The following is a 12,343-nucleotide window of genomic DNA, read 5'->3' as shown; positions in this document are numbered from 1 at the left end:
CCCTGAGAGCCTGTTCCTTTTGATTTTTGTACAAAATGAAGCTTCAGGAAAAAAAAAATAGTTTAAAATCCATAATGGTCACCACCAGAAAAGTCGCACAAAAAATGGCCTGTGGAGACTTTTTAAAAAAACAAAACTAAACACTAAAACAGGGGTTTTAGAGGTGAGAGACCTGAATCCTAGCCCCAGAAACCCTCAAAAAACCTTTTTTATCCCCACCCCAATTTTCATAATGGGGTCATATTTACAGTTCTGTGAAAGTGCCTGCCTGTCAGCTTTCCTTGCAGTTGGAGGGGATGGAAAGGACTTTCTGCTTCAGGAACTTCAAATACAAGAATCCAAACCAAGAATCTTTGGGCTGCCAGTTGAACTGACCCCATCCGAAACCTCCACCCTCATGGAAACCAGAACGCAATGAGGGAGGGGGCAAATATACAGATGGCTCCCAGATACCCCAAGGGTTCTCAGGGCACCCACATCCTGTGCTCAAGCCTTTGAAAAATTCAGAAGGCGAGCTGGCTCCCAGGGGAACGAACCCTGGGCCTTGCAAGCTGTAGTCCAACTCTGTGGAACTTGTGTCCTTTCCCAGGCAGAGAATCCCCAAATATGGGATCTCAAAGCACCAATGCCTCAGAAAAAACAAACTTATAACTGAAAATAAGAAAAGCCTAGCAGAGCGGATCAGAAACACCCCTGCACAGTTCACTTGCAGAAGGAAAAGCTGAAGGGGGGTACTACACTCCACTGGCAATAGGGGAGATGCTGAAAGTTGTAGTGGCCTGTTTCGATGCTTTCACTGTGGAGTCTGTGTCCCACTATCTTCTACTTGTAGTTGGTGGTCTTGATGCTGCTTGCTGGACTTTGGACTGCTTTGGGTCACAGCCATTGACTCCTTCTTTCCTATAGCAGTGGTTCCCAACCCTGTCCTGGAGGACCACCAGGCCAATCAGGTTTTCAGGCTAGCCCTAATGAATATGCATAGAGCAGATTTGCATGCCTGTCACTTCCATTATATGCAAATCTCTCTCATGCATATTCATTAGGGCTAGCCTGAAAACCCAATTGGCCTGGGGGTCCTCCAGGACAGGGTTGGGAACCACTGCTCTATAGGATTGTTTTTTGTTTCTTACTTAAAAAAAAAAAAAAAAAAATTTACCTTTCTTTTCATTTTCTATTTTGATTGATTGTAATTTATGTATTCATTTTATTATATTCTTATGAATTTTTTATACTGGGTTCCTATACTTTCTCTGGGGGTTCTTTTCTTCTCTCTATTTCCTAACTTATCTTTTACAGAATTATTGGTTTCCTCCAAGGCACTTAGTTTAGATTGTGAACCCAATTGGGACAGAGAGGGGTTTTTAATGTGTCTATTATTTAAAATTTGTTAATCACCTTGATCTGACAAAATTGTTAAGAAATGTGGTATATCAAATAAACTAATTACTTACTTACTTCTGCAAAATTCGGTTCACAGGAATGTATTAAATACCTAATGCAAGGACTGAGTAGATGTAACAAAATGATCTTTTGAACAGTTCATCCAACTTCATTCAAATTTTTGTCAGAGTATATACGAGGGATCTTCAAAATGTTTCCGTACTTTTATTTTTTTTAAAAACGCTATTAATTAAATATCTCAAATGCAAATTACATCACTATCTGCACCGTGAGCCAGCTTGCAAGCTGAAATGATTCCCTGTTGAAAACTGTGGGATATAAAAGTTGTGTTGTATTGCTTGACTAGTCACATGACATTTTATGACACGACCTCTTACCACTTCTCCCACCCCAAGCATTTCCCACGAAAATATGAAAGTGTGGAAACTTTTTGATGAACCCGCAAATGTGCCTTTGGTGCCACCAACACTTAGAATTCTTTCTCTAGGAAACAGGATCAAATTTCAGGGGCATCAGGGTGCCTAGCCACTATTTAGAGCCCATGGTCCAAAAACCAGGCATTACCAAATGTTCACAAATCTCCTACATTTCATTTTTTGTCAATGCTGCCTTCCTTTGTCACATTCGTCTTAACTAAACAGCTCAAATCGCCTTCCTATTTTGGTGTCTCTTCTGCATCAGTGGCGGTGGCAACTGCTCCTGCCCTGCACGTATGATGGGCTCCTATAGAAATGGAGTGTGGAACTGGGGATCCTGATATTGCTTCCTGATTTTAGTCAAGGACTTCACCGTCTGCCTAAAATTCTCACGGATTCAGTGTGGAGGGAATGCACATATAGAGTGCTGAATAGGGCCTATTTCACACAAGTACAAGCTTTTCATGTGGGCTTAGTGCCTTCTCCTACCTGTGTTAAGTGTGCTCAGGATCTCAACACGTTCTCTCATGCTTTTTGGCACTGTCCTCTCATTAAGTCTTTCTGATCTGCCATCTTCTCCTATTTGGGCTACTTGTGGGATAGTCCAGTGGTGGGATCCCCAAGGGGGGCACTATTTGGTAAGGCATGTGGAGTCTATGGTCAGGGGTGGTGCCTTTTATTTCAGAAGGCCAGCATGGTGGGCCATATGTGCATTATGCAATATTGGCTGCAGGCAGAACCTTCCAGTTTTTGGCATTGGAGGAACCAACTTCATCGTGTACTTTTGTTTGAGGTTTGGGAGGTTCATCGATCTCGCAGGCATATTTGTCTCTTTCTGCAAATTTGGGACCCATACCTTCAAACACTTTCACCTAGAGCTCGGAATTTGATTCTCAATGATTTACACTGAACCTTTCTGATGCCTTCACTGTCTCCCATGACCTGGATATCAGTGTCACCTTCCATCCGGGGGGTGGGGGGGAAATGGGAGGGGGCGTAAGGGGGGATGGGTCTGTTATATTTCAAACTTTGAAGGGATGATGGTGTTTCACAGACTGTATGGAGTGGAGTCCTCAGAGTTGTGGCTCTACTTTGTGATGATTGTTTCGTCTGTATTGTATACTTTGGTATGTTCTTTTTGATGTATACTTTCTTCCTTCAATAAAAATTGTCTGAACATAAACAGCTCAAATCTGCTTTAATTATACTCACACATGCACACACTTTCATTAAGTCATCTATTTTCTACAACTTCTTACAAAATCTAGCTCTGCCTCCCCTGAACCCATCAGAAGGCAAAGTACAACACTGAGAATTAGAACATTGCTTCTGTAGCCTTTAATTCCTTAAAAGAATAAAATCAAAATTAAAACACAACCTCATTTTCCACTTGCTAATAATCCCAAATTTATTACAGTTCAACTGTCTCCTTACAACCTGAGATACCAGCATACACCACTGAATATATTGATATTTGAAACTACATATAACAATACTGCCAATTAAAACTCCCATGTTTGAGATACAGTAAGATAGCCACCTCAGTAATATGTTCTAAATAAATAGCACCTTACCTACAAAGTTTTGATTTTTAGTCTCCCAAAGTGGGGCCGCTCGAACACCATTTGCTACCAAAGCAAAGAATGCCTTCTTTACCTGCAAAAAAAAAAAAAAAAAGCCAAATTTTTAAAAAATTGAAATCCATTAGAGATACCCTGCATAAAACATAAAATAAAGTAGAAATCATTTTTCAGTGGAAGAAAATAAGACATCAATAGTTATGATGCAAGACAGGAAAATGGTAGACCCCTGAGCAATGTACAAAAGAATTTCTTCCCTGTAAGGGTGAATGTGGATTTATTTATTTTGTTTTTATTAGGATTTGTTCCTTTTTGAAGGAATTCACTCAAGGTAGTGTACAGCAAGAATAAGTCAAGCATAAGCAATAGACAATTTATAGCAGCTTGTGTACCTTTCCTGATAGGAGCCGAAACATGTGCATGTTGAGTCATCGCACAAATAAAACAGAGTTTTGAAATAAACAAATACACGTGTTTTTGGACATTTCCAATAATTTCAAACTAGACAACAGATTTGCCTGTCTTGATACAGGAGATAGAGAGTCCAAAGAGTTATAGCAGTGGTTCCCAAACTTTTTCTGTTCACAGCTCACTTAAATGTTTCAAAATTTTTCCACGGCTCCCCAGATCAAACGATAGTTGTTAGCTTGAGATGATTATTACAAAAATTAAAACAATCATAAAGGTCATCACAATAATCTTGAACTATTTACTTGAAATAAATTCAACGAATATAAAAAAAACTTGAAATGATTATCAATTAAAAAAATTAAAACATTCATCATAAAGGTCATCACAATAATCTTGAACTATTTATTTGAAATAAATTCAACGAATATAAAAAAAACTTGAAATGATTATCAATTAAAAAAATTAAAACATTCATCATAAAGGTCATCACAATAATCTTGAACTATTTATTTGAAAAAAATTCAACGAATATAAAAAACATAATTACAAAAAAATATTGATAGAACTAGTCAGATGGATAAGCTTGATGTTCATTACAAATCTTCTCAAACCTCAGAACCATATTTGATATGGCCAATCTCATTTCTTGTTTCACAATGAGTTTCGGCGCTTGCTGTGATAAAAAGCAAATACAGAGTGAAAATCAACCTTGCATAAATAGGATGTTGCAAACAGAATTAAGATTCTCTGTGCTCTATTGTTTGACAGTGGATATTCATCTCTTACTGAACACCAAAATTCAGTAATATCCATGTTGCTAAATCGTGTCTTGAGCGTATTTTTGCAAGACAGCTCAATGAGATTTTCTTCTTCTTCAGAAGTAAAGTCAGCTGGAGGTCTGGCTCTGAAGGGATCCTGAATCCAGGCAAATTTTGTGGGATCATCTTCTTGAAAATATTTATCAAATCATTTGATACTTTGTGATAGGTGTTCTTCAAAAACTGATTTATATTGTCAGACAAAACAACTTCATTGGAGATCATGAACTGCTGCAAAAGGGGAAAACAATCTTTGCCACCGTCTTCATGCATTTTTCTCCACCATAATTGTAATTTTTTTTTTGAAAACTGAAATCTTCTCAATCAATTTCAAATTGTGCATGTTGCCTCCTTGCAAGGAGAGATTCAGCACATTTAACTTTTCAGAAATATCACACAAGTATGCCAGTTTCATCAAACTCTGTCTCTACAACGTTTTTGGTATACTGGTGTTTTTCTTCAAGAAAAATGTAGAGTTCTTGTTGTAATTGAAACATATGGCCAACATATTGCCACAAGAAAACCAGCGGGAGTGGCAGTAGTATAACAAAGATGTATATTTAGCTCCCATATCTTCACACAATTTTTTGAGAAATCTTGCATTTACTGGGCGAGTTTTTTTATATGTGGCGACATCCACCACATGTTCTAGGCTAGGACCAAATTCAATGTAGGGCTCAAATGCTTTGATGCGAGTATTTCTCTATGTATTATGTAATGAGTCCACATTGCAGCCGGAGCTTTCTTTTGAATACCATATTTTTTGCTCCATAAGACGCACGCTAGATTTAGAGGAGGAAAACAAGAAAGAAACCATTTTGAACCAATTCCTGCCTGCCAGGCTCTGTACCCAACCTCCCCCCCTGGCTCTGTACCCTGTCCCCCCTCTGGTGGTCTAGTGGTAGGCCGGAAAAAACAAAAGGAATTGACCACAAAATATCCACAAAGAAGAAAATCCAGAGAAAACCACAAAAAACTCTGTGGAGTGACGATGTTCCTAAATGGACTTTATTTGAAAGTGTCAAAGTTCCAAAGGTACACTGAAATCATCCACATTAAAAATAAAATCATCCACAGAGGACCCTTAAAGGACCTAGTCCACTAGGGATACAGAACCCAACACGGTCCGCATTTCGACAAAAAGTCTTCTTCAGGGGTCCCTGGGAGTCCTATAAAGGTGGGTACGTGGGAAACAATTGTGTGGTGAGACGGAAGTGAGACTCTGCTTGCATTTGCAATGGAAAGGCGTGTTGGGTCCTGTATCCCTAGCGGACTAGGTCCTTTAAGGCTCTTGTGTGGATGATTTATTTTTATGTGGATGATTTCAGTGTACCTTTGGATCTTTGACATTTTCAAATAAAGTCCATTTAGGAACATCGTCACTCCACAGAGTTTTTTTTGGTTTTCTAGTGGTAGGCCGGGACAGGACAGGCCTAGTGACAGGCAGACCAACCAAATGGCTTAGTGATAGGCAGGCAGGCAGGCCCCATACCCCCGCCCGTACCTTAAAATCATCCCCCCCCCCACATACCCCAGTACCTTTTTAAATCCCTCCCTAGATACCTGTCTCATCTATTTCCCACCAACGGCGCACAGGTCAGATGCGAACTTTCTGCGCTCCCGCCTGGCCCCGTGCTGCTTTCTGAATGGCTGCAGTCATACAGTACATTGAATTCTCCAACTGATAGTATTATTAGATATAGATAAAGGTACATTTGAAAGTACTTTCCACACAGATTTGCCAATCATAATGTTCACCATATCTATAGCAGCAGGTAAAATCAGTTCTGCAATGGCATGTTTTATGTTTTTTTTAAAAAAACACTTAGCAACTCTAAATGCAACTTTGAATGAGGCTAGCAGAGCATTACATAAGAACATAAGAAATGCCTCCGCTGGGTCAGACCCGAGGTCCATCGCGCCCAGCAGTCCGCTCACGCGGCGGCCCAACAGGTCCAGGACCTGTGCAGTAAATTTCTATCTATACCCCTCTATCCCCTTTTCCAGCAGGAATTTGTCCAAACCTTTCTTAAACCCCAGTACTGTACTCTGCCCTATAACTTCCTCTGGAATTGTATTCCAGGTGTCCACCACACGTTGTGTAAAGAAGAACTTCCTAGCATTAGTTTTGAATTTGCCTCCTTTCAACTTTTCCGAATGCCCTCTTGTTTTTTTATTTTCTGAAAGTTTGAAGAATCTGTCCCTCTCTACTCTCTCTATGCCCTTCATGATCTTGTAAGTCTCTATCGTATCCCCTCTTAATCTTCTCTTTTCTAGGGAAAAGAGTCCCAGTTTTTCCAATCTCTCAGCATATGAAAGGCTTTCCATCCCCTTAATCAGTCGTGTTGCTCTCCTCTGAACTCTCTCGAGCAATGTCATATCCTTTTTAAGGTACGGTGACCAATACTGGACGCAGTACTCAAGATGTGGACGCACCATTGCCCGATACAGCGGTAGGATAACTTCTTTCGTTCTGTTGTTTGGTATTGACAAATGCTGAGAAAATGTACCTTGCTGTCCTTTTAATTCTTTAAATTTTCTGGTAAAGAAGTTGCGAATTTTATTAATTGAGTGTGAATTATTAGTTTCTATATGCTTTTTAAATTTCTTATGGTTGTAAAAGATGTCTAATATAAGAATAATCTGCGGCTCCTCTGTACGTCAGTCACGGCTCCCCAGGGAGCTCCCATTTGGCACCCAACAACAAATGGAAAAACTACATTAGCCTATCAGGAGGTTAAGAGATTACAGCAGAAATTCCAGCCTCGATTGGGGATGCTTAAAGACACCACTTGAATGATACTGAATGATCCAGAAACCATTAAAATGAGATGGAAAGAATATACAGAAAAGGCAATGAGGACAAAATTAGAGAAATTTAATTGAGAAAGTTCTGACGTCGAAGAACCACCATTTATTTTACAAGTCATAGCAACAATTAAACTTTATCAAAAAGCATGTCACGTGCTATTGATGGTATTCCAACTGAATTAATCAAAGGCTCAGAAGGTGCAATCATGGTCCTCACGCGATTGTGTCAACAGATTTTGAAGGAAACAATATGGCTAACTGATTGGAGAAGATTACTGTTCATACCCATACCAAAGAAAGGTGATGCCAGGACTGTAACAACTATAAAATGACTGCATTAATTTCACACGCCAGCAAAATATTGCTGACAATAATGAAGGCTTCAGTCATACGTTGAGCAAGAACTACCCAAAGTTCAGGCTGGTTTTAGAAAAACTGCCCTACTTGTATCATTAGGATCTATTGGCCACCTTTGACATAAGATCATCAACTTTATTAAATAGACTTATCTCCATAGGACTGACAGAAACAGCTTTTGACTGATTCTCATCATTTTTCTCAAATTGTGCCTCAAGTATTTTTCGGTCAAACCACATCAGATTGCTTCAAACAAGACTACGGTATACCGCAAGGATCTATTCTCTCTTATCTTCTATTCAACATTTTCACATCTTCTCTACTTACATTTGCACATCTACCAGAGGTCTCAAAGTCCCTCCTTGAGAGCCGCAATCCAGTCGGGTTTTCAGGATTTCTCCAATGAATATGCATGAGATCTATGTGCATGCACTGCTTTCAATTCATATTCATTGGGGAAATCCTGAAAACCTGACTGGATTGCAGCTCTCAAAGAGGGACTTTTGAGATCCCTGAATACCTACACGGATGACATCCAACTGATTCACTCAATAGATCTGACTCATAAGATATTCAGAATATCAATGAAACACTTGAAAAAAATTAGCCAATGGCTAACTGACAATGTTATTTTTAAATATCTCCAAATCAAAAGGGATGAAACAATAATGAACATCCGATTTCTCCAATCTGCCTCCAATCTATTCCAATTCAATTATCCAGTTCTATTAAAATTCCTGGCGTAAAGTCCAGAAGCAGCAGCCACACTATGGGACATTCTGAAAGTTGAAAAGTTTGTGGGTTTTTTTCTTTTGGAACCTACTGAGTTATGCAAACTTACTTGTGCAGATGAGAGAGGTGAACACTATAACAACTGACTTACCAGTAGTCATAATAAAACTTGAAATTTGCCCTTTTGTTTGTGTTCTCTTTTGTGGGTAAATGAATACTTGTTATAATAATCCTAGGCAGCCACCAGGGAATACTATTCCTGAGGGGTTCCCTTGTTATAGGGAACATGCCAATCCAGTGCTCGTCACAGCTAGCATGGCCCGCTGCGCACATCAGGAGCCCAGCCTGCGACAATGTATCTTTCTCTGGTGGGACCTAGGTCAGAGTTTCTCTTTGAAAATATGAACTGGAGAAATCTACTGGCAAATTTGGCAGCAGTTGTGTATAGCAGGTGGAGGTTTTCAGTCTGAAGAATTTACCCAGGACAAATTTCATGAAAATTGTCCTAAGATTGCCTCCACTTTCTATTTCTGTTCAGGGGCACCAAAGAAATCTAAACCACTTTCTGTTAAGTCTTCCACTTTTGAAGCAACACTTAAAAATATTTGTAGATTTTTGTACCTCAGATGTACTTCCTGTAAATCTCATTCTCTGGCCTTCAATGTCACTCCACCCTTGACCAAAGTCAATGGAGGGTTAACATGATTTCCTATGCTTCCTTTGATTCTGAGCTCACTGCTCTAAATCGCTAGACTATAAAGCATGTGCTTGCACAGACCGCATTTTCATTTACACCTAAGCCCTACAGTTTTCCCTATAGCATTTAGGGAGTAGAGAAGTATTGGGGGGGGGGGGGGGGGGTTGGAAGCCATGTATGAAGATCTTGGTGAGGACAGGGAGAGGAAACGCGGGGTTGAGAAAATGTAAAATGGAGGTTCATAGTAGGGGCCCATAAATACATGTTTGCCTAGGACCCATTACAGTAATCTGGCCCTGAATGTGAAATAGTGGGACCCTGACGGTAAACTATAAAACTCATCCTTTCACGTTTTGACGACAGTTGCAGCTAATAGTTTCATGTAGTATTTTATTCTTGACAAACCAACAGAATGTTTTTATACTATGCCATTCAAGCTGCCCCCCTCCCCTCTATGACAGAAACAACATAGCTATGCACACACAAAGGATGTAAAGAACTCTGTAAGCTACGATTTCCACACTTGTTTTCTTGTTTTAAGAGTCAAATTTCCTATACAGCGGCTGCACACCCTCCCCCCCTCTCTCTCTCACAATTTGATACTTGTTTTGTCCGGATCTAAGCTTGAATTGTCCCTGTCCAAGCAGACTTGGAATCTAAACTATAACAGAAGGTAAAAAGACTCTCCTAATCTCTTGTGTCAGTTGAAGAAGCAATATTTCAACCCTAGCTTCCTTTGTTCTTAGCAACTTCTCTAAGTACTATGCTATTCTGTTCCAAGCCTTAAAGACATTTTACCAACTGTTTGTAAACTAGAGGGTAAGCAAAATTCTCCTTTTACCTTGATGGACAATATGAATGTTTAATAGTATTAGTAGTTTGTCAGTCAGGGAGAATCAGGAGTAAGACCTTCAAGAGAATGAAGGTGAAGACCACAAAAGTTATATTTTTAAGAGAGACATTGTGCTGTTGAATTCTAGTTTCTGAACAATCATATCTTTCCCTGTCAGAGAGAAACAATATGCTCTGTAAGAGGTTCATCTCTGCCCGAGTAACTGGGAAATATCTGCCGACTGTAACAGCCTTGGATAGTTCAGGACTTTCCAGAAAACGACGAACCCAAAACAAGAAGATAAGCCCAGGCACCATTATTGAAGGACAAGATGTCCTACCAGAAATTATCAGAAATGCTGACAGAACAACAATCAAGCTCAGGAAGGGGTCTACTCTCAGAAATTATTGAACTTAGTATTAAGAATGCATAGTCAGGGAAATAGAAAGGTCAGTTTTGACACTAGATGACATCATGCTTTAATATGGCTCTGAGATAAAAATGCAGACTATACAATTATTAGATATGATGAATGTGTCAACTCAATGGAAAGTGAGTATGTAATTTGTAACCAGGCTAGGCTTCTGAACTAAAAGTATATAAGTGGCATACCGTCTGGCTTAATTTTAGGATGGATTCATGACAGGAGATGGCCACTCTGTATGTATTCATTGGCTCAATGTGCTGTACTTTGTTGTTCCATGAAAAGCTGACTTTTGTCTATTGTTAATAAACCGATATTATATACAGAAATTGGGTTGTTGCGATGTCAGTTTTATGGGAAGGTCCACAGCCTTCTTCTCAGTCAGTCTTGCTTTACCTTATGCCAAAACATACAGAACTTTAAAATACTGTGTACAGAATGTTTACATTTTTTAGTGCTGAACTGCCCCAGGGGTAACAGAAGAGGCACTCGTACACAAAACGCAATAGCTAAACTAAAAACATTTACTACAATTTTAGTCATATCTGTTTCCTCAATGTGTGAAGCAATTAAAATCTAGTGTCTTATCAGTCTCTAAAGGATAAATGTATACTGCTTAACAGTATCTGAGTTACTCAAATTTTAGCCATCTTAGAAGATAATAATCTGTACATTGGCGGGCATGAGCCAGTCGGAGGAGAAAACAGCATTAGGTCAAAATAAAGAGAGGAATACTCACCTGTAATGTAGTGTCAAAAACAACAAGCTTTGAACTGGTCGGAACGATGTCATAGCATTTATGTGATTTCATGAACCTCATATAAATATCACCTTCCGATTCTTCAACTGCTGAAAAGAAAAACAGAAGTCATAAGCAGTGCATAGAAAACTCTATATGCTTTTACTAGGGGAAAAAAATGTATACACTGAACACTGTGGAATGCTACAGAAGTAATCAAGTTGTAAGACAAACCCATAAGGACTTGTGCGTTTGGTAGCAACAACTAAATATGTTGCTACTGAAAAACCACAGGTAGGGCATTTAAGGGCAATTCTATAACTGGGTGTCTGCATTTGTGTCCCTTGCATGCCTAAATTTACAGATTACTAGTATTTATACACATAAATGTAGCTATGAAAGTGTTATTCCGTAATGGTGCATGAAAATGAGCGTGAAAAGTGCAAAGGAGTGTGCACATGAGCTGGGCTCTACTCCCACTTACACATTTAACTTACTGAATACTGCCTTCCACATTTATATGGCTGCAATTACACCATGTCTACAACTGGTCCAGCTGTAGGCACATAAGTGTAAGGTGATACTAGTGTTCTGAAACAGAACTGGTTGACCAGATGTCATTACAGATGTCTCAGCACACATCCTTAGGGCTCCTAAATGAGGGCATTTAGAAAAGTTGAAAGGGGACAGATTCAAAATGAATGCTAGGAAGTTCTTCTTTACCCAACATGTGGTGGACACCTGGAATGCGCTTCCAGAGGGCGTAATAGGCAGAGTACAGTACTGGGGTTCATGAAAGGATTGGACAATTTCCTGCTGGAAAAGGGGATAGAGGGGTACAGATAGAGGATTACTGCACAGGTCCTGGACTTGTTGGGCCGCTGCGTGAGCGGACTGCTGGGCACGATGGACCTCAGGTCTGACCCAGCAGAGGTATTGCTTATGTTCTTATGGTGCCAAGCTATTGAATTGTTGCCCACCCCCCCTTATGTATAATACCACCAAAAATCCCTCTAGACTCCCTGGCAGTATCCATATAGTACTAGGATGGAGTGAAGGTTGAGAGCTTAGTGTTTGTACAGCAGCCATATTCAGCTGTTATCTATACCAGTGTTTTTCAACCTT

At 39.6% G+C, this 12,343-nt stretch overlaps 1 protein-coding gene across 10 annotated transcripts in view; it reads right to left on the bottom strand.

Moving 5' to 3' along the window:
- The window catches only part of PRKAG2 (protein kinase AMP-activated non-catalytic subunit gamma 2), a 642,927-nt gene that overhangs the window by 140,748 nt on the left and 489,836 nt on the right, over positions 1-12,343 (bottom strand). For 5 of the 10 annotated variants that reach the window (XM_033931676.1, XM_033931673.1, XM_033931678.1 and 2 more), the window contains 2 exons: positions 11,219-11,328; positions 3,392-3,473 (listed from right to left, as the gene is read on the bottom strand). In XM_033931676.1, coding sequence (XP_033787567.1) covers positions 3,392-3,473; positions 11,219-11,328 — 192 coding nt within the window. The remainder of the gene's footprint in view (positions 1-3,391; positions 3,474-11,218; positions 11,329-12,343) is intronic. The other 5 variants (XM_033931675.1, XM_033931684.1, XM_033931682.1 and 2 more) reach the window with 1 other exon arrangement.

Source organism: Geotrypetes seraphini, chromosome 2 (genome assembly GCF_902459505.1).
Source record: "Geotrypetes seraphini chromosome 2, aGeoSer1.1, whole genome shotgun sequence".
Taxonomy (NCBI): domain Eukaryota; kingdom Metazoa; phylum Chordata; class Amphibia; order Gymnophiona; family Dermophiidae; genus Geotrypetes; species Geotrypetes seraphini.
This window is presented reverse-complemented; position numbering and strand designations above follow the sequence as displayed.